This window comes from Dermacentor silvarum, chromosome 4 (assembly GCF_013339745.2).
Source record: "Dermacentor silvarum isolate Dsil-2018 chromosome 4, BIME_Dsil_1.4, whole genome shotgun sequence".
NCBI classification, from domain to species: Eukaryota; Metazoa; Arthropoda; class Arachnida; order Ixodida; family Ixodidae; genus Dermacentor; species Dermacentor silvarum.
Window position 1 is genome coordinate 114,184,262 of NC_051157.2, and position 23,119 is coordinate 114,207,380.

At 45.0% G+C, this 23,119-nt stretch overlaps 1 protein-coding gene across 2 annotated transcripts; it reads right to left on the minus strand.

Annotated features, from left to right (window-relative positions):
- Positions 1 to 1,615: 1,615 nt before the first annotated feature.
- On the minus strand, positions 1,616 to 21,283 carry LOC119450524 (protein ILRUN). 2 transcript variants are annotated; one of them, XM_037714009.2, is made up of 6 exons: positions 20,977 to 21,283; positions 20,400 to 20,554; positions 18,868 to 19,022; positions 13,889 to 14,075; positions 8,415 to 8,548; positions 1,616 to 3,872 (listed from the first exon to the last, which is right to left on the minus strand). In XM_037714009.2, the coding sequence occupies exons 1-6, from the start codon at positions 21,129 to 21,131 to the stop codon at positions 3,801 to 3,803; spliced, it is 858 nt and encodes a 285-aa protein (XP_037569937.1). In that variant the 5' UTR covers positions 21,132 to 21,283; the 3' UTR covers positions 1,616 to 3,800. The 2 variants fall into 2 exon arrangements, with proteins under 2 accessions (XP_037569937.1, XP_037569936.1); XM_037714008.2 differs by having other exon boundaries at positions 8,415 to 8,554; positions 20,977 to 21,282.
- Positions 21,284 to 23,119: the final 1,836 nt, after the last annotated feature.

Genomic DNA, 23,119 nt, shown 5'->3' on the forward strand with positions numbered 1-23,119 from the left:
GGCCCGCATAGTGCCCCCCTCCACTGAATGAATTAATGTGTGTGTGTGTATGTATATATATATATCATGATTAAATCATTATTACAAAAATTGGAGAACTTGAATTACCCCGACTACTGGCTCCATGGCTCTGCCTTGCAGCACCTATACCTGTGAGCTGAGACTACAAACACATGTACAGCAGTATCTGTATAGAAGAGGCCTTTTTCCAGAAAGGCCCGTCAGCTGTTGTTGGCCAACCACGTCATGCTAACGGCGCAGCCAGGTCAGAGATTTCGAAGATTTCCGATATATTGCAACTATAGTGGAGCGATATTTGATGAACACCAGTTGGTCTATACAGTGTACATTGAATCTCTCACGGCCCCCCTACTACAATGGCTCAATTAGAGCACGAGCTTCCTCTCAAAACAAGTATACTGCTTGCAAGAAGGCATTGTTTCTTGGGGGCATTGCCTCATCACTATTTCTAATGCTATTGGCATACTTTGGAAACTTCACCCACGTATCTACATATGTGCATGGCTCACCTCTTTCCCACCAACATAGGTAATGTTGGGTAATGTTAGTGTCGGTGCCATGGTAAAATGTGCCGAGGGATCTGGGTTAAAAACAAACCGTCAGGCCAACTTGGGTCACTGTGTATGCAACTCCGAATATGCAGGGCTCTTGCATGAATGTATTTGACGCCAACATGGGTCACTGCCTATGTGCCGCTCTTCAATGAACCTCTTTCACATCAACTCGGATCTAGCTGGGTGCTTGCCACTGTGTAGTAGTAGCAGATAAACTGTATAGAAAGAAATAATCAGAGTATTCCTGGATGGCCCCCGAAGGGGCATCGCTAATGGTCGGGGCCCCTAGTCCAGGGCTCCACAGGCTCTTGCCATCTTCTCCACTCCCCGCATCAGCTTAAACTGGTCGTCGAGGGCCTAGCTGGACAGCAGTGCCTCCCAAAGGTGTGTGTGTGCCGTTCTTCAATGAACCTCTTTTCACATTAACTTGGATACAGCTGGGTATGTGCCACTGTGTACGTGCTGTCTTTCATATTTAGTATATAAAACATATAAACAATTCCCACCAACCATAAGATAGACTGCCAAGAGCATTAAAGACGCCAATCACCTCTAGGTGATGGATGCAGTAAGCAAATATTGCCATTAGTCAAAAACATTAAGCCTATCAGATGCATGACAAAGGGTGGTAATACTCTTCAGTATAAGAGAATTACTACTCTCCCCTGCCAACTTTCAGCCTCTTTCATTGGTTGACGAGAGCTACAGTCGAACATAAATAAGCCACATTCAACAAGAAAATATCTTATATCCGTTATTTGGTACAAGCATACATACTGATACTGGCAACCACACTTTAGATTTACTTCGCTATATCCGACAAATTGTTAGATCAGCGTTCGCTATATCAAGGTCGATATATTAAATTAACATCTTTCTTAACCGCCGATATTGTATTTGAGTGGTACGGAAAGAATCTACGGAGAACAAACACAACAGGGCTAATTATTGTACTCTCCAAATATTTACCAGCGCAAATCTACAAGCATGGCCTCGTTCCAGCGAGGCTGTGCCTGTGAAAAGAAGCAAAACACATCAGCTGTTGCAATCAGTTTTATAAAAACCAAATGATAATTCCACTTTCCAGAAAACTCTTCACAAAGACGTTTCCTGTAGCATGAAAGGTTATTGACATGTACCCTAGTGGGGAATTGGGAGAAACAGGCATCCATAATATAAAATGTCCTTGTTCGTGTGAAACCCTAGAAGTACAGCTACTCACAACTACAGCTGCATACTCTCTCCAGGAGGAAGAAGAAGAGTTTGGGATGGCATGATATAAACACATGTGCACTGCACAACTACTGGGTAGTCCACCGGACCACAAGCAGCGAACTACAGTTTCGAGGCCTTGTTGCAACAGACTACTAGTACATTGTGTGCCGTCAACATTCACAACAATGTCCATAAAAAATGAAGGCAACAAAAATCTAAATAAATCTATTTCATATAACTCTGTTCTCACACATGTGATAAAACACACGCAAGCTTTTGCACGAAAACGCTGGGCGGGCAACAAGAAATGCAAATGTGTTGACGAAAGCTCAGACGGCTCCCTGCTGGGCATGCAAATTGGGCTCTGCGACACACGTGCATGTGTCTGCAATCAACAAAAGACGAGTATCCAAGCACACTCTGATCTTGTATTGAGCACTGTCACTGGCCATGCTGTCACCAGCTGTTTCCAGCTGTATGTCAAGCTGTCTGCTACAAATAGCATCATCGAGATGGAAAAAAAAAATCAATACAGAAAGAAACGCTCCTCCCAACAGCAACAGGACAGAATATGGTGACAGCGGTATATTAAAAAATGTGTACGTTTGAAAACAAAGCACAAGAAAAACACTGTAGAGAAACTTTCCCGCAGAGACAGCTAGTATCAAGTACCGTCCAAACGTTTATAAGCCAGTAATTTTGTTGCAATATTAACTGTTTTGCACTAACAAACATGAAAAAAAAATAGAACAAGTCACTGCGTAGCCCTGCCAGCCCCAACCATATGTCACAGGAAACCCAGAAGTGTGGTTCAGCTTTAGTCGAACTGAGAGGGAAAAAAAAAGTATCCAGCAACACACACAAGCATCAGCATTACTACGGCTTACATTTGCACTTCTTTTCGTCCCCGCTGTAGAATGAAACAAAAATTACACAGGAGCAAACCAATCAGCTCGCGCAGCCAATCACTACTGCTGTCTACAAGCTTCAAAACCAGTGTTGCTGTACAATACACATTTAGGAGAAATGGGATCATAAGCAAATGCAACAAAAATTACAGCTGTCAGCACAAAGCTGTGATCATGCCAGCCTTGCCAATAGAAGTAAGCACTACCGGAGCAGATGTAGCCATCTTTTTGAATTAATCAAGGCTGTGAAATTACTAAAGACCAGAAAACAGAAATCAGGACTGCAGACAAAGTTTGGCTGCATTGACCAAAGGGATAAAGTGATACACCCACTTTTAAATTGGGTGAACACAAAAGCTGGCCGAGCGCTTATATGCCTTTTCAAGCGTACTAGCAGCATACCGTCCCACAGAAGAAAATAAACAAAAGCTGCATCAGATGGATCAAGAAGACATTCTCATTCTTATATATACTAGTACTTGTAGCATGATTTTATTTAGAGTACATGACTTCCTGTACGTGCCAGCCTCTCAAGCTAACTGCAACCAATGTGTATCAATAGCTGTTCATCAAGAGGGACCTAGTGCAAATAGCTCAAGGACATCCTTTTTATTAGCCCAAATCAATTTCCACATCAGCCCTTTTTACTGACCCTGGTCTGATGCAGTGTACTAGGAGGCTTCCATCAATCTTCAAGGGTGGAGCCATCAGAGCTTGGCACTGGCAGCCTAACACCACACTTTCCACACCATACATGTCCACAGTAAACCACAGTGCAACAATACACTGCATCCTTTCACATCCAAGTCAACAAAACCACTCAGCAGTTAGCCCAAAGCACTGAATACCAATGTCACTAGAATGGGGAAAAAAGTTTTTTAAGAAGACAGCCACGCACTCAGTCCCCTACCTGCGCCTTCAAAGTGTACAGACACACATACACACGCAGCCAAACAAGCAACACACGCACAAAACCAGGGGGTTCACACAAGAAATGCACACACTCGCGACAGCACATGTCTGGTGCCCCTCGGCGGCCAAGAAAAGGAACGTTAGGGACATGGGCGCAAAGGAGGATGACAAAAACCATGGAGGCATTCTCTCAGGACATCATCTCATCCTGGCCGTGCTCATAAGTGGGTGGTGGGCACTGGATCACTGTCTCGCCGGGGACCTGCACATCACGGCACTATATTAGAATAAGTGCAGGACCGATCACATGCCACAGGTCTACTCATTCATAATACACTTTTTATGAGTAGGGCATACATGTCTTGGCCAGCCCTGAAATAGCTGCAAGCTGTAGACCTGTTCTTATAAGCCTGTAGCAATGAATCTTAAGTATACAACGGAGTTTTAATAGGGTACCAAAATGCATTAGTGCAGCAGTCACGGCAGTTCTGTGCTTTAGGTTCATGCTATGCCCAGCCCATCCCTCCATCTACAGTTTCCGCAAGTTGTAGCCTCATGTGTGTGACAGTGCAATCCACTGGATTTGTTGTACTAATAAAAACTGACTGATGCTATGCAGCATCAACTCATAAAAAAAAAAGTACTCATCGTTGGCCCTATGTGCCAGGTGCACCCCAGCAACTACTTATATCCTTCACCGCAACAAGATGATGCTTCACGTATGGGCCCTGTGTATGAATAACTGCACTGTGGTAAATGGTTGTGCTGTAGAGTTAGTGCATGCAGTAGCTAAACGTGCACGTGTGTTGAGCTAGAAGCCAAGTGCTGCATGTAACTTATGAATCAATTAATTCATTAGGGTGATTTAAAATGAAATTATTCTGCAAGAATGCAGACTTGCAGTGCCGCAAACAGCTTAATAACTTTGCGAATAACCAACCTACATGAACTTGCAACCTGGGCAGTTTAATCCTTCATTTTCCACGACTTTTCTCACTGAAATAAATATTTCCCTGACAATTTCGTGACTATTTCAGGTTTCCCAGGTCACTGGGACCACTGAAGTACATACAGTAAGCCCTCGTAACGAACTCATAAAAACAGGAAATTGACTTCGTTATAAGTGGTACAGTCGAACCTGTCTACAACGAACACGACAGTTCGGCAAAAAGTGGTTGCTATATCAGCAGTTCGTTATATATAGGCTCGCCCTTAAAAACGCTGAAAAATTGACCGCACTGAAGCTGGCGTCAGCAGTTACAATTCGGCAGCACTTTGGTCCGAAAACCAGATTTTCAGCGTCATTTTTGTTCCCAGTGCGTTCCTGCACCTAGCTGCAAACTTCCGTTAGAGAAGCGTCCATCTAAAGAACGAAATGCGGCGTCGTGTAGCTATTTCAAAACCGCGCCCAGGTTCCAATCACCTGTCATTCCAAAACTGCAAGCGCAGCCACCATTTTTTTATTTGATAGGTTGTGATATAACTTTTACTACTAGCGGGATATGACTTTGCTGCACACGAGAGCTAAGCATTCTAGTTGGCCGGAAGCGTAAACTTCAGACACTACTGCGGCATGCTGCTATTCTGCAAAGGTCTCGGCATTACTACTGCACGTCAGCCACACAAAAGCCGTAAAATTACGTTATCCATGTCACTCAGGGCGAAAAAAAAGTGCAACGTTCGAAAGGTAAAACGTCATCATGAACCGTTATCAGCAATTGGCAACATGTAAACGAAACGCCACCGAGCCATGATCTTCTGATAAAGGCGTAGTAACCGACAACCCTTTGCAACATTGCGTGATGGCTGCGTGTGGTGGCAGCGTCTCGCCAACTCGGACGCGTTGACAGGAACACTTGAGTGGCCATTGTTCCCAAGGGGGAAAGACATAGATGGTCGTTCCAAATCGTTGAAAGAGGCGTAATGCACATAGTGCTGCACGGACGATTGCCAAAAAAGAGATTGGCAAAAACATCGCACCGGCGCACGTCCCGCACCATGCTGTTTATGCTGAACACCGCACGCCTCCACTTGAAAACGCGTGACCTTCTTTCCATGCCATCTTCATAGCTTCTGAAATCCACGCGCAGCGGTCACTCACTCACCTCGAAGGCCATATCATCGTTACGGTTAGATTGGAGCGGGGTGCACACTACTGAGCTCCTAGTTTGGTCACACTTCCCGTGCTTTGGCACTTCGCGTGTGCCCTCTTTTTACCGTGACCGGCTTCGAAGCGTTCGTTGTAGCAGTACAGCGATTTAAAAAGCGTTCTTTATATCTGGAAGCAGTTTCCATATGGGGGGTGGAAAAATCATAGATGCCCTGAAATGTGGTCGTTATAACCGATAGATCGTTGTATCTGGGACTGGTTCGTTGTATCTGGGCGTGGTTTCGACTGTATTTCCAGGGGGCATGACACCCAATTTTCGATCATAATCTGCTCTGCGTGAGATAATCCTTGAGCGATTAAGAACACATTGGCAAAATTTTAGCGCATTTGAGCAAGCACATAATTTTTAATTGAATTTTTTGTATTACACTCACACGGTACAACAGTCGAGCAACACTGGCACACTCGCGAGCCGTGACGTCACAAGCTGCATGCCTGCCAAGCAAGCATGTATATTCTGGCGAATAATCAGTGTTTCAGCGGTGCACGCATCTAGGAAACTTATTTGTTCAGCTTGCCATTGGAATCGTTCAACTTGCAGCGGCTGAAACAAAGGCACCGCGGCGCCAATGTAGCGCTGTGGGGTGCCAGAGAGAACGGAGCAAGGAGTGCTCCGTATCGTTCTTCGGGTTTCCCAAGGAGCCCATCAAGCGTAAGGCTTGGGAGATAAAAGTGGGTAGAAAGGACTGGCGCTCATCTGACGCTTTTTTGTTCTCAGAACACTTCATGCCAGACAGCTACAATGACGATTTGTGCCTGCTCGCCTAGTTTGGGATACCCAGTGAAAGAGCTGAGGCTGCGGCCAGACGCGATGCCGACCGTGTTCGTGCACCAACCCATCTGGCAGACAGTCCATGGGCCAAACGTCAGCCTAGCTATTTTTTTTTTACGATATAGGGTGCAATACAAGTTCAAGTAAAGGTTCAACTAAAGCGCACATCGCGCAAAATCCTTGCGCCGCGGACACATGTGCACGGGCACTTTTTTACATATGCCGCACGCAACTACAGAGAAGAAAAAAAACTGGTGGGAACGCGTAGCAGCTTAACAAAATTGTGGTTTTGTTGAGTACGGATCCGAGAGACATGCCAGCAAACAATCTACACGCATAACAATTTGCACTGTACGAAGTAGCGCCAGACCTCGTCTCCCATGAAGGGCTAAGTAGTGCTGCAAGCATTAAACATGATGAAATAAGGCTATAGTACTCAACAGTGCAGAAGGGCATCAGCAGCATTTCGCACACCAACGCCATCTATGTTGACCACGTTTACTACGCTGTCATCGTCCATAGCCCCTGAGATTGGCGCGGCTGACGCGCGCAAATCTTGGGGACTATGCTATGTCACTGGTGGCAATGGAGTTGAAGACACCATCGCATCTTCTGCTGCTCAAAGATTCGTCGCTTGTTCCTTCACGTGAAGTTAGTGGTGTCAAACACATGGTAAGCGATATCTCAAGCAAATATGGCAAGAAACGGCAGCTATACTCTGACCTCACGTGGTGTGGGGGCTGATTTCGTAGCAGATGATGGCTCAGTTCCATGCAGCACACGACGTCACACATAACAGGAAATATGGCAGTCTGCGCCAGAGGACGGGGCTTAGAGCCGGCAAGTTCTAGCTCATATTTTGGGCAGGAATGTGCTTTTACTGCCCAGTTTTTACACGTGTATAGCCGTAATAGACCCTCTACTACAATTTCTAGCTGAAAACCGCAAATTTTTGGGTGACCGTGTCATGCCCCCTTTATAAGTGAGTCATAGTAATGTAGGAACACAAGGAACTTTGAAAATAATGCAATATTTTGGTTAAAGTCATTTCATTAAAACGAGAGTTTATTGTAACTTAAAACAGGAAACAGTATGTCATACACATACAAAAAGAATTTAAGCTGATCCCATGCACTGTGGGAATTAAAAATGTTACGCAAAGCATCATATTAAAACGTGCAAAGTGTTACCGGATACACTAACACGTGTTACACGTGTTTGTGATAAATTGTGCGTGACACGGTCGTGTGTGCATGACAACAATGGCACAGCGAGGGCACAACGGCGAGGGCACAACGACGATGGCTTGTCGATAACGTGGACCAGCTTGATGACGATGATAGTGACAATGATGGCATGATTACCGATTTATTGCGCTCTGGCAGAGAAACACCACAGCCTGTTGTGTTATGACCTGGGCCAATCCTGACAGCGGTGCAATTTCACAAGGGAAGGACAGTGGTAAGGTAGTTACTCACTTGTGCCATGAATCTGTGTAGTGGGCTAGTGGGTAGAGCATCAGGCTATTATGCTGGGAGACCCTGGCTCAAACCCCACCATTGAACGAGTAGATCTTATATTGAGTGACAGCTTGTGTGAGCCCCCCCGCTGCATCTAATCTGTAAGACAGCCAGCCATTGCACAGTGAGAAGAAGAAAGCTATGCTTTAAAAATTAGAGAAGTGGGTAGTGAATGATTTCAAACACCTCCTCTGTGTAAAAGCTGAGCTCACCAGTATTCACCAGCAGCAAAGTTTAAGCACAGGGGAAACCACACCCTGAGTGCAGAAAAGAACAAAACACCTTTACGTGCACATTGAAGGCAAAAATGTTCAATTGCAAACACGGAAGAAAGGTTCTCACCGGGTCATGAATGCCGGACTGCATGGGAGAATGAGGTTCACTGTTCTGCGCATCCTGGATGGCAGGGCAGTCAATGCGGGTGACGGGAAAGCCAGAATATGGAGAGGGTGACTGTTCACATGCTGTGGCCAATTCTGCAGCTGCAAGAAATTCAACATGTAGGTCAACACATCTGTACCTATATACATTGTACACTGGACATGCACTTCCTCTGGAAATGCAACTCTTTCCTGGTCACATGAATTCCATTAGGCCACCTGTGACAGGCAACTTCAGTTTCATATTTCACTACATCCCAAGCAGTACTTCATCGATGATGCCATGCTGTAGATAGCTGAAGCATGGCAGGTTTACAGTTCTTTATTCTCGTAGCAATTTTACAAAACCAGACACACAGCCATTTACCCGTCAGTGGTCATTGTTTATGCACCAAATCTTTGTTCCTTTGCACTGCTTCTCAGAAAGGTCATTTGCTGCGCAGTTATGACATCTCCATACATAGCTTTTTGAACACACAGCAGTACTAGCCTTTAATAATGCCTGTTAATCAGTGACAGCAAAAGTGTGACGAACTGAAATAATAATGAATGCCTATGAGTTAGCATACTTATCAACTACAAGCATACTTAATTTCACCGAAGAATTATCAGATCTCATACGTGATCTGGCTTCTTAATACAGTCGACTTCAGTTAATTCAATCCTGATGAGACCGGGGAAACTTGTTGGATTATTTGACGGGTCGAATTAAATTAAAGGCAGAAAGAACGCCGGACTCGATGTTGTTGCCATTAAGTTAGCTTCGCTGCAAAACAGCCATGTCATGCATTTAAGCAAACCAAGCAGGAAAAGGTGCCACTGTTACGGGAAATAGCACGCGTTCCTTAATTTACACACGCACACGCACCATCTTTAGTCACAGTACGAGCACTGAGATGCCTAATAAGTTTACTGGCAGACCTTCAGAGGTTTAGATAGAACCCCCGCTTTTTTGTTGATTTCAAACGTCCCCTCGAATTTCCGCTTTTTTTTAATTTTATTTTATTTATTTTTCCCATTTTGCCGCCTTCCTTTTCGCTAAATTTCCCAAAACACAGATGATTTTCTCCGCTTCCCGGTGCACGGCGCATATAATTAAGGAAAGCATACCAGGCCTCATTAACGGTCTCATATACGAGACACACATGGCAGGCAAAATGAGGGCTCAAATCGCCACAGCAACATCATAAACCGCTCTGAGTGGCTGCCAGTATGCTTTATTAGGCGTCTAGGTGCTTGTACTGTGACCGGGGACAACGCGAGCGCGAAACATTAAGAAATGTGTACTATATACCGTGACAGTGGCCCCTTTACATTCTTGGTATGCTTCAATGCAATAAATTGTGCATGATTCACCATATAACATGGCTGTATTGCGGCGAAGCTGACCAGTCAAGTTCGAATTATCTGGCGAAGGCCAATTTTGAGATCTGATTTAAAGATGTTCGGGCCCACAGAAATATGGACGCCAGCCAGGACCTCTGGTCAGAATCTAATTAACTGGAGATGATTTAACAGAAGTCTACAGTACCACTTGCACTAGCGTCTTTAAAGTGTAATTTCTCACAATAAATGCAGAGTTCAGCTTTCACCAAGAAGACAGCTGGAAGTGGATATGACATAAGTGGACATCACACTCCAAAGCTGTGAAAAATGTGCTGTGTTGAAGGATCTGACTTTCTTGCCGTTCATTACCGCAAAAGAAATAAATGCTAGAAATAAGTAACGACACCAGCTATCAGTACGGCTAGTTGCATATTTTAGAACAAACAAAGTGAAAGGAACACACTTTTGAAAAAGACAGCTCTACAGTACATGATGTTGGTCACAATTCTCATGAACAGAATTGTACTGCATATTTAATGACAGCAGCCAGTATGCTTTGTTTACAGGTGTATTGTTTATTGCATGTACAAAAAAAAAACGGGCTTACATATTATATACAGTATCAGGAGGTCCCAGAGTAAGAATGCTTTAATGCTTATTTAAGAAAAACTAACGATGTAAAAGGAACAGACCATAAAAAAAGATGGCTCCAAAGTACATCAAGTTGGTAAGGACTCTCATAGGCAACGGACTTGTACAACTCTTGCAATTGCATTTTTTTGGTGTACACCCTGAAACTTCGCCACGTGTGGTGCTGCGGTACCACGGTTTCGATGCCATTTCACCTTCAACAGCTGTTTGTGCTACTTTTGAGTATTGTTTTCATTGCATACTCCAGGAAAAGACTCACGAAACACTGCTGCAGTGAAGTAGGTGATGTAAGGATTATTCATCGTTCATTTTACAAGCTCATACCCAAACCCTTCCGAGATGTAAGGATTATGCGAAGGACAGTGAGTACACCAGCACAATTACGAAACACAATGAATAGGACACGCTGGCACCAATTCCAGATGCCATGTGCCACGTGCCAATTCCCGATGAAAAGTGATGATCACCTGAAGCCTCACATTTACTTCACCAGCGGCCTCTCAGAGCCACTAAGGTAGAGTTCTCGACAAGCCATAAGAAAATAAACAACTTTGGAATGTGACAAGCATCCGCTGCTGCCACAAACTTTTTCCCCAAGTTGACCAAACTGAGCAATGGGGCAAGTGAGAGCAATAAGTGATGATCCAGCTAGATTCTATTTCCAGTTTTTATCACCCAGTCACCATCAAAATCACTGAAATGCAGTTCAGGCCACTACAGCTGAGCCTTGCTGCATCTAACACGAAAATACCTTCATCATATCCAATATTCATTATAAGCATGTATTCGTTACATGCCGATATTGGCCGATACCCGTTTTAGATTTACTTTGTTATATCCATGTTCGTTAGAACGAGATTCAGCTATACAAGTGCCTGAAGGCTAGCTTGTGGAATGTTAGATGGTTTGTAAGCTATACTCTAGCTGATTCTTTTGCAAAAAGGGTCCACCCCTTAAGGCATTTAGAAAAACAGTCATGGCTGTTGCTGAAACACAATATAGTTCTTTGAGACGACAGTACATACAAAGCCAATATCAGAGACGCTTGTTCACAAATTGTATGATACAGTCATTCACCTAGAAACCCATTCTTCGAATGTTCCCACTGACAGCCTCGCTTCTTGATATGCTAGCAGAACCATAAGCCAAACAACTATGCCCAACATCATTACATTAGTTTCAGTTTGAAAGCTATGGTTCGTTGAGTGTTGCCTTTTCGTTTCCTGCTGCACGGCGGCGCTCGCCACACTGTTTGCCCTACTGGCTCAGCTCGGCGCATTCCTCGTCACCACCTGGTAGAAGCAGCAAGGAGAGTGGTTTTGTACGTGGGCTTGAACAGAAGTTTCAAGCAAAAATGCCGAAAGCATCCTACCAAAAAGACGTTAGATTTTACAAGCACTATCATACCCAAAGCACGTTTCAGTTTTTTTTTTGAAGAGGTCCCATGTCCTGGAATATTTTTTGGGAAGTGTTCGACGAGTTGGAATTGAAAAACATTGCTCAGCTTGGGTGTGCAGAGCATATGGCCACTTAGCATGCCAGGTGCTTATATTTATAAGTATATATGGAACGTGCCGTTGTGTCACGTTTCTCGCACTTCTATGCAAGAAACATAAATCCCCAACTCGACAAGTGAGAAAAAGTTGTCGCCGCAAGTAGGAAAGCTCGACTTTTGTAGACTGCAGTGAATTTTTGTTTTTGTGCATGAAAGTACATTTGCAAAATGTTCTTGTCTGTGAGGTAATCGAGCGCAGAATTTCTTGACTGTGTTCTCATAACAGAACAGCACATGGCTCTTTCTAACTTTTCTTTAATGCTTCATGCATTCTTCGAAAGCAATATTGATAACCCGATGACATCAAACACTACAATATCCAGGATAAACTTCGCAAGTGAAATGCGTTAAATAAAGTGTGATCCAAGTAAAACATTGCAGTTTATTGCGACCTCGCTTCGACCCACTCTTCATCTCACCCTTACTGCTGATGCCAAAGTGTTCTTTAACTTTAAAACTGAAGTTCTCACCTCACAGCTCAAATTTAAATTCTGCTTGTTCACTCTAAGCACGACAGCAGATAAGATCTGGCAGTGATTGCTGCCTAGTGCACACTCTCAGGGCTGACAGCGGCACAAGCACCTGGGTCGCTTTCTCATGTGCAGCTGAGTTGGAGCTTGCAAAGTGAAACAGATCTAGGAATGATGACCATGCCAGTGGAAACATTCAGAGATCAGTTGAGATACCTAGATTGAACTCGACACTCTTCCATGCCTGCACAGCAGATCCTGTGAAACTTTTGGCACAAGGGTACCATCTTAAGGAGTCACATCACGTGATGCACAAGAAAACAAGAAACTGTTGCTAACAGCAGTGTCAAGAAAACATTGTTGACTTACTTTGAGCAACCACAAACATGACAGCTGGTGCTTAAATCGATTACAGCATCACAGTGCAACACTGCAGGCAACTTCCAGTGCATACATCTGATTGGAACCTTGAAAACCTCTGTCTAGCTTGCCCAAGAGCACTGTCAAGAAGATTCTTCAATAAAGTTTTTGCATTTTGAAGTGTTACTACCCTAAGAAGACCAATGTATGATTCAAAGCAGCACAGGATCTGTGAATGGGTAGAATGAAACTAAGATGCATGACAAAAAAAATTTCAAGAAAACAATCATTTCTTGCAAGACTGTCAGACACATGCAACAGTCTGCTTCACAGCTGCAAGGAACTAGTGTGCTAAGTGACAGTTCTGAATGCAACTAACTTTTCATTTGGTCACCAAGCAGGCTTTTCTAACCAAATATCTCCCATTTACAGGACTTCTGACTAATGCCGTTGTCTACTTAATTATTATGAATGTTTCTAAATACTTCGCTGCCCTTTGGTTTATAGCTGTGTTCGCTTCTTTATAAATACAGAAAATGTTGTGAATGTCGGCTATCTGCTTGCATTTTTAACAGATATGGACACTATTATTAAGAGAAATTCGCTAGATATTTTTTTTTTATACTGCAAAGAGTCTAATGTTTTTTTTCAGCAACGAAAAAAAAATCAATTATTTATGGATAATACAAAATTCCCATTCTTTAATGGTCAGAATTATTAATCACCTATGTGCACACAAAGAATAAATAAGCTACTGCTTCTCCCTAGAGAAGAAATGCAAGAATGTGTCAAGTAACACAGAAGTACAGTTGCTTAGGCAACATCCCAGGCGAGAACAGCTCAATTCCACCCTTTCCACTTTACATGAGTAGATTCCCAACAGACAAAAAATGTGTATGTAAAGGATGGATTCGCTGCTATCATTGGTGCCATAGAATTTAAACGTTCCAGCAACGAGACGGCACGAGACACTGCACAAGACTTGACAGCTTGGCATTTGCTACAAAGTGTTTCATATTGGCTTATACGCAAATTTCTGCACGAAATCGAGGTGCACTTTCCCACGCCAACTACCTTTGGGCGATGCAAAGGGGTTGGCAGCTGTGGGGCAGGGCACACTGTTGTGGGTGGGTGAGCCCAGCTGGTGGAAGGCCTCCATCTGTTGGGTGACCGCCAGCAGACCCCCTTCGGCCACTGTCAAGATGGCCCAGATGACCTCACCAAACACCTGGCCTCCCATCGTGGCCATCCGCCACTGGCCCTGGGGGAGGGGAAAACCAAACAGATGGAGACTCAAAGGTGGGTGTAAGAAGCCACCACAGGTGATCCAGCAACAGTGTCAAGCTTACCATACACACAAGCAGTCCGCTTGTTACGGTCAACGCCTTAGAGAGGTTGATTCACTGATTGATTCATACGGGTTTAACGTCCCTACGCAACACAGGGGGGCTCTGAGAGACATCGTACTGGAGAGCTCCACATTAATTCTGACCACCAAGGGTTCTTCAATGTGCACTATAAATGTAAGCGCACGAGCATTTTTTGCATGTCACTCCCATCGAAATACAGCTGCCATGGCCGTGAATCGAAACCCGCGACCTCGTGCTCGTCAGCAGAACGCCATGGTCACCGCTACCCCTCAAAGAGTCGAGGGAGGGAGACATTGAATATTAAAATTTAGCTTTAAAAAGAAAAGAAAAAAGAAAGCACCGAGATATCAGTAATTGAGAGAGCAGGTTCATTATTGTAACCTTCTTCAAAACAGAGAGGAACTGTGTAGCACCTCTTTCATTACCTCCTAAAATGTTTCTTTTCTTTTTTTTAGATTTCTGTTTTAGAGGGGGCAGAGTTTGCGTGCAGGAAGAATGGGTGTTATTTACAACCACCTGACATTTCCAGCACTGTCATCACTACATTTTGCCCATTGGCGTTTAGTGCAGTGTTGCCAGGTTTGGCTATATATAGCCAAATTGGGCTATGGGAAAAATTTTTTGGCGTCGACTTGGACAAGTTGGCTATGTGGCTATATTTGGGCTACTGAAAATCTGCGACTTGGCTGTGTTTGGACTATACGTGGCACCCTAATCCAAGCTCCAAAAGTGGCTCTGATCGGGTAGAAGCAAATATTGAAGGCTGTGTTTTAGCTGGCTGAGCCGGCCGCGTGGCTGTGCGTGTGTGCGTGCGCGAAATGACCCCCCCCCCCACCTTTCCTTCCCTCTCTGCGCTGTTGTCTGCGCCGGTGGCTTTGATCTTTGATGCACTTAAACTTACACCCTGCTTGACCGTTAGGCACCCGATCACCAGGCATCGGGATGAACCTGGGAGTAGTGGGTTTTTCACAGTACACTGCACTGACATGGCCATGCTCAGGAAGGGAGAGCAATAACATAGAGTCAGGACCGTCGGGCGATCCTGGCGCCGACATGAAAGAAGGGAAGCACGGGTGGATGACACGCTTAAGTGTGTTCAAGTCCATGTCTTCCGGATGAAGTATCGCGCCGGGCACAGCTTTCGATCTACCCCACGTTTCTGGCGCGAAGCTTTACTGCCATTTTCCTTTTCCTGCTAGATGAATTTTTCTTCGTGCTTAGATTTGAGATTAATTTCGATAGGTTGGACGTAAGATCGGATCCTCCTCAGGGAGGAGAATCCAAACATGGGGAAGTGAGCCAAGTATGTGAGAACGTATAAAAATGAATGGGAGCAAGACCCCGAGCCATAGGTGGGTTCTGGTGCTTTTACTTCTAGATAGTTTGCCCGTAACGTCATGGATGCAGATACTCATTCCGGTAATATCGAAACATGTTTGCCACGATGACATCAGTGCACCACGTCACCTAAACTTCCCCCACCGTGTTTGTTTAGCTTCTGAGGTGTCGCGCTGCTGGCTCGATGACGCGGGTTTGGTTCCCGGCCACGCCGACGGCATTTCGATCAAGGCGAAATGCAGGAACATCCGTGTACTTAGGTGTATGTTAAAGCACCCGAGGTGGCCAAATTTAGTCCGGAGTCCCCCACTGCGTCATGCCTCCCAATCATATCGTGGTTTTGGTACGGAAAACCCCAGCAATTATTACAGTTTTAGAATAGGGGCCTCAAACGTATTGGGGCCTCAAAGAAATAGCGTCGAAGCCACTGCGCATGCGCAAGACGCAAACTGTGTTTGGGTTTTGCGTCGGGCACACTATTTCATCGACTTAGTGGGATCCCCAAAAGCTACCCCAAAAGCTTTTGTCAACAAAGATGGCGGTGCCCATCGAAGCGACGGCTCTAACCTAGCACAAAACTGGGCTCGATTCGTGGTAATGCGTGAAGTTTGTAAGCTAGAAGAAGTGATTGCGGTTATCGCTTTCTCTCAACTAACATGTGTAATGAAGATTGATTCATTATACGCCGCTGATTCCGAATTCAATTGTCGATTTCGTGGCTCGTAGGCCTATCAAGAATTGACTTTGTTGGGTGAAGGTGCGTAAAGTTGGTTACTCAAAACTAAGTGCAACAAGCTGCATGCTGCTAATAGAATTGGTTCTAAATTGTAATTAAAGGCAAAAACACAAAAGTCTAAATTGCTTTTCTTATCATAAAATTGTATATTTTATTTTAATATTTATAACAGCTTTTATTTGACGCTGTAGTGACGCTACAACCGCAAAACGCTATCCGCAAACGCAAAACGCCTATTCCAAAACTCTTCATTCCGGCATGCCCCAATGCTAACACCTGCAAAGTTCTTTGGGGCCCCAAAGTTTAGGGGCCCCTATTCTATCAATATGGTTTGCTTTTTGACAGTAACTGGTTTTCACAGCATTTCAACTGTTATCAATTTGTTGTCTACCATTGCTCTTTGTGCGCTGTCGCGGCTTTTACCATTTCGAGCGAGTTAGTTCGGGACGTGCTCGTCGCCAAAAACGACTGCGCGCTTCTTACACTAGTGTGCCGGTTTGCGCAGTAATCTTTTAAAGCTTCGCTTACACCGATTCAGACAGTGAGTGGCATCTGCTGTCTGCCCCTTTTCTTAACGCATGTTCTTGGCATGCTAGAGATCTAAGATGGCGGCCTGGTTGATGTAAATTGACACTATATAGGTAGTGTGTGTCCCAGCTAATCCGGGCCAAGCTAAGTGAAAAAAAAAAATCGAGAAAACAAGATTGGACGATGAGACAAATAATGCGACATATCACAGCGCGAAAGACCTGTTTTAGCTCATAAAAAAGGAAGCCGTGAGCATGTCGCCGTTGCAGATCGCTGGACAGCTGAACTTCTACGCCGTAGGCAGAGATAACGTGAGAGATCGTTGACGCTGAACATTATTTTGTTTTCACGACAGCTAAAAAGCAGTGTTCGTAGTTAATATTATTGTAAATAACTAAAAATAATAACTTAGTACTATCTGTCATAAAATAAAAGCACTGATTCACCCACTGCAGCAATTCTCTAGAACTTAAGAACTTCCGGGGCCAACCAAAAAGCGTTCTGTGCAAGGATAATGTCCCTGTTAAAGTAAGGGGCCAACCGTCACGGCGGCATGGACATTTTGTTATGACGGGTTGTGCAAAAAAGGACTGCCGTAGTCGAATGTGAAACTGTATACATAAATAAAATTGCTAATAAAAATGGCTATACTTGGCAACGAAATATTTTGCGCTTTTTTTCTGTTTGGCTACATTTGGGCTACAACTTCTCTAGCTTTTGGCTACGCCGCCTCGTCGGACCTGGCAACACTGGTTTAGTGCCCACCCTATATAGTTCACGCGACGTGTTTTCGCTAATTGTTCATTTGAGAACAGAGCTGACTTCAACTGCCTTTCACTCTCTTTTTACAGCAGATGGAAAAAACAGATGTATTTTTCTGAAGCCTAAATTTTCTGTACTCATTCATCTTGGCCTGACTTGGAAGGCAGTAGTCGAACTTAAATCCTTCTTGGTACTCAGCCTCAGAATAATGTTTGTAGTCACATGCAAGGTCCAGTGTCATAGAAGAGCCCGTGAGATCTTTTGCAGGTGCAACTAGTGGCCCTCCGCTTCGTGAAACTGTATGGCCTTTGCAATCCAAAACAGCCCAGCAGCAATTCACTGGCATGCTACTTTGAGAAAGAGGTCACCATAATGTTTGCTTGCGGAAAAGAAAACTGTGTGCTCATCTCTGCACAAGTTCCACGAAAACAAGCATAAATGGGAGTTGCCAAAAGATGCACTGCGCAGATACACGCAAGCTCTGCCGTGCACCAGACCTCACTCAGACCTTTTACTCATTCATCACAGGCTCGACAACCACATGAAGCGAATAGACAGTGAAGCCGAGGAAAGCACAAGGAAAATTAACAGCTTTTACTTATAATGTAGAAATAATAAGGAAGAGGGAAATGAATGTGAAGGAGAAGACAGCTGGTGCCAGTGGAAGTCGGAACCTACAACCTCCGCAGGACGTGAGCAATGCTCTACCGACTCAGCTATGGCGGCGGTTGTCCCCTTGTCTACTTGCTTGGGTATTTTTGTGTGCATACTAAACCTAAACCTGGGACTGAAAGCACATAAAGGTCTATGTCACTTGTGTTCCTTTATGCCATGTCCATTTGCTCTGCACATACTCAGTTTTCAACAACAATGCACCTACTAGTTCGTGAACAAATTGTTTTGGAGCTAAACCTGGAAGTGTTTCGCCAGTGCCAGTCATGGCCATGGCACACATGCTTGACAACACACAACAGTGTCACGCACACATGCACTGCATTATGTTTGCATGAGCATGTGTGTGTGGTCCATATACTGATTGTTTGATGCTGAGGAGCAAGGTTTATTTCATTTATTCTCGGTACTTAGCATGGCAATACCTTTCTGATGCTGCTACAACAACGCTGCTCAAGCAGAAATGACGCTTACCCCTGTAGCCTGTAGGTGGAAGTTTATTTGAAAGTGCAATTACACACTAACACAGGCTCAGCCAAACATCTGCTTTTGCTGTTTAACACTTTCATGAGGGTAGATGGCACTAGTCAGTTTCAAGACATGGCAAAAAAGAAAAAAAGAAGTGCAGAAAAAAACAATTCACATACCTGGTAAACACCTGGCTTTGCAGGACTTGACATTTCCACAGAAACGTCTGTCATGTGGCCTGGCCTCAGACTCTCCACGCTGACTCTGTTCATGTGTCCTAGGTGGTCACCGCCAACAAATTTGAGCGAGCATGCGGGTGGCCAGTCAGTGTCCCCTGAGGGTAACGAATTGACAGAGAGGAAGCAGACCACGTGCAAATTACCAGCAAAATAAGAAATCATTAAAAAAAGAGCAATGCTGTATAGATGTTCAAAAATTAAAACGGATGTTCCAGTGACTCCTTGAATCCCTAAACTGATTTACTGTAAGCAGCCCCAGTTATATCCGAGACACTTTCAAACTATCTTTCCACACACTACCTTTTTCTTTATTTGCCAAGTAATGTTTTAAGCATGTGTTACATCCGATGTAATCTTTCACAGCAGCCAAGCATGACTCTTACTGCATCCCTACACACTCTTCACATCTCATCCGATAACAGTGTTAATTTTGCTAATTCTGAAGAATTTTTAGTGTGGCAGGCAATTTGATGATGCAGTTATTATTTGTTTGCTTGCAAGTGACCTCAGCTAAAATGCCCGCCATGAAACCATCTGATCACTAGTTTAATACCTGGCATACCTGCTCGATTATCTCTTTTCTTTTTGCATTTAATCGTACTATCCCTCTAACAAAGCGCGGCGAATGAACAAATATGATCACATCATCTTGTAACTCATAAGAGCTTTCCGCAGTAAGAAAATATGGTCATAACATCTCTGCATCAATGCGCACATTATGCTCAATGTATCTTCTAGAAAATTTGTCGTTATTACCACAAAGGCATATACTATGACAATACTGTGTTTCAAATCTGCATACAATTAAGCTATAAACCTGAAGCTGCACAAAACTTTGCAAACCAGCCAAGTAAGACATACCAACAACAGACGAGCTTTGCTTACATATCTGACAACCAGTAACCAAGCACAGAATCTGGTGTGCATCTGCATGTGCATAATTCAGCAAAACGGAAACAAAAGCAAAACAAAAAGAAAGTAATACCGGTGTCACACGACCACTTTTGATCGCAATCACGCCCGATCCGGACGGAAATTCTCGACTGCGATTGGCTCCCTCGCGCAAAGGAGCCAATCACGACCGATCACGACCGAGATCGCGATCGAAAGTGCGTCGTGTGACACCCGTATTAGATAGAGCTACTGAACAAAACCTCTTCGCTGTTCCCATTTCCGCTCCCAAAGAGCGATCCAAACTCGCAAGACAATAAGTTACTTATTGATGTGAAATAAATGCTAGGTCGCTAAGAAACTTGTCGAAACAGCCTTTACGGCAGCTGAAACCTTCAATTTTTCTAGTGCACAAATCACTACGAAATAACTGCCGATATTCAGATTTGCACGAGCGATGGAGAACAAATTTTTAAAAAATGTATCACTCTTCCTACGCAAGCACAGCGCGGGCCGATTGCGTACTATAGAACATGAATGGCCGTGACGCAATCGGAGGCGGCGCAGCAAAGTTACCTCACCTGTGTTCTGTATCCTCCACGTCTTGATAAACCTCGTATTCGGAGGTACAGCTTCCCCATCGCCAATGGTAACATCCTTTATGAGGGTCATGGAGGGTCCATTCTCCTTGGGGGCGTCGATATCAAAATAGGAGCACACCGCTGCTTGTAGGTTCCTGTATACAACGCGAAACCATTGCGCAAAGTCAAAAAGCATTACGCGACGACGCCTCATGACAGGCATGCGACTTGCTTATCGGGGAAGAGAAAAATGCTCGCATCTCTGCGAAAGGGGCAATGCAGTGGAATTGCAGCTGATTAGAAGGGACGCTTCGTTCTACTGAGTGGTTTCGCTTCGTGACCTGTTCGTTGGGACCGCAATAAGAGTTAATGAAATCACTGCCAGCGACTTGTAGGAAATAAAAATGCGCTGTGGACACGCGTGGAAAGCCCAATCACCTCACGGTGCATGAAATGCAAGCCCCTGCAATCGTTTAGCATCACGAGATGAGTAATGCAGTAGAGCCTAACCCTAACGCCAGCGCATGAACGGTCAACTGTCAGCGCTTGCGCGTGTCGTGCGCTTCAGAAGACTCACCAATTGTTCATGTCCAGAAAGAACGCACATTCTGAGGTGTTGAGCTGGTAGCCAAGTACCTTCTGAAGTTGGCAAATTAAAACATCACGGTCGGTCGTTCCTAGGCAGCTAAACTGCTGCAGCAAATTAAGGTCTAAATCACTGTCAATATCCATCGCTACAAGCGAATTGAGAACTACCCATCAAGAACAGTTCGTCGATTTCCCACGCCGTTGCGATCGACTCGAAAGCACTTTCGTCAACCGCATATCATCCGCTCATAAACACAGACAGACGCCATGACGGTGCAAGCAAATGATGACGTAGTAACCCATGCATTATGGGTAATATTACAATTAGCCACGTGTTGTAGTGACGATTGATGACGATTACATCAGCTGGGCCCCCGGTGTCTAAAAGCCTGTGCACTCGTCTAAAACCACATGGGGGCGCCACTTTCCCAGTGTCAAACTCTGGCTTTTAGGGGTGCTGTGGGTGCTGTGGCTGCCGCACCACACCAAATAGAGAGTTTTAGTACACTCTAGTTTTAGATTAGGGAGACGCTAGAGTAAAATGTGTCAGAAAAATCGTCAAGTACGACTTAACCACAACCAACAGGCATGATAGTGTCGGATTGTTATTTGAATATACGAGACGCGGAAATTTGAACACACCCTGTTTCCACCATTTCTATCATTCATACAGTGGCGCGCCCGGGTCTGTTCCTTGCAAAAACACCATCCAGATGGAGCTCGCCTTGGAAGCGGAGCGCGAAGGCGAAGGTAGAGAAGAAAGAAAGCTGCAGTTGGCAGGAAGCCTGACAAGCAGTCAGGCTATCACGTTCCACTCTTAAATGCGAAGCTTAAGATTCCGCTTTTTTTTTTTTCTTTTTGCTTGAAGAAAGACTATAACTGTGCTATAAAACGTAGTGCGCGGGTAGTGGGTCATAAAGAAGAACCTTCATGTTCGAGAATGGGGGAAACGAGAGTCTCCTCTGGATGCAGGAGATCACTTGTGCTACACACGGCGAGCGTGGAATGATGGATGGATGGAAAAAAATTCACAGCATATCCACGGGGTGAATGATGATGAGTGGGCGAAGCTCCGGAGGGAATCATCGGATCTCCCGCTTAAGGGGACGCTAGCACAAATGCGTTAGAAACGTGCAGTACTCTCTAGTAAGGGGGAGCGGCCACAGCGTCGTACGCAGCCATGCCGGAACGTGCACCGCGTTTGCCGACGCCATCACATGACTGCCGAGAGAGTATACCCCCCGTATTCATAAACGCTCCTCGACTTGAACTTGACTTGCCACCGCTTTGGGCAGCGCGTTCGAAACGCGTTTAAGGTAAGGCGGAGAGGCCACAGCGTCTTACACCAGCTTCTTACACTGGCCGTAACGCGCTAGCGCAAATAGAAACGCGCTAGAAACGCGGCCTTTCGTTAATGTTGGGTATTTATTGCCATCGTGGTGCGTGTGTCCATGTTCGCTTCGTGGCGTAGTGGGCTAACGCCGCGCGCACGGAAGCGAGGGGTGCCTGGTTCGATTCCGCGCTACGGACACAACTTCGGAATTTTTTTTCTAATTTTTCTCAGACTTGTTACACACTACTACTACGACGACGGGGACGAACGGGTGCTTCGCCCCTAAAACTTTGTTGATGGAGGTTCTGAAAAGTTTTATTGCGATAGCAATCTCAAATCGGATTCTGCCGTCGGTGTCGATGAAATCGTCGCCGCAGACAGACAGACAAAGAACTTTCATTTTGGTCCTGAGAAGACGATGACTGTCCCCGTTAGGGGTCATCGTCTGCGGGCCGCACCCGCGATGGCCGCGTGCCGTATGTGCGAGTGATGGACGCGCGCTTTCACGGTGAGCGAACGCACGGCGGAGAGCAAACGCGCGTGCAGTGCCGTGCTCCCTGAAGGGCTCTTTCCTCCTTTACAATCACTAAACGCGACTTCTTCCGTCGCGCGAAAAGCCATGGGGGGACGGGAGGGAGGGAGGGGAGACGACGTTTAGCTGCAACAGTCACCAACGCCGCGTGCGTTCGGTGCGAACGCGGGCAAAACGCCGACGGCGTCGACAACAGTTCTGCGCGTTGCTGGTGCTGCTGCATGTTCAAGTTTATACAGCTGGTAAAACTACTATCCTAAATCTACT

Coding starts and splice junctions, on each gene's coding strand:
- LOC119450524 (XM_037714008.2), bottom strand. CDS start 21,131: ATGGATATTGACAGTGATTTAGACCTTAATTTGCTGCAGCAGTTTAGC. Junction 20,555..20,976: donor TTTCTGGACATGAACAATTG/GTGAGTCTTCTG, acceptor CGTTGTATACAG/GAACCTACAAGCAGCGGTGT. Junction 19,023..20,399: donor GTGGAGGATACAGAACACAG/GTGAGGTAACTT, acceptor CGTTACCCTCAG/GGGACACTGACTGGCCACCC.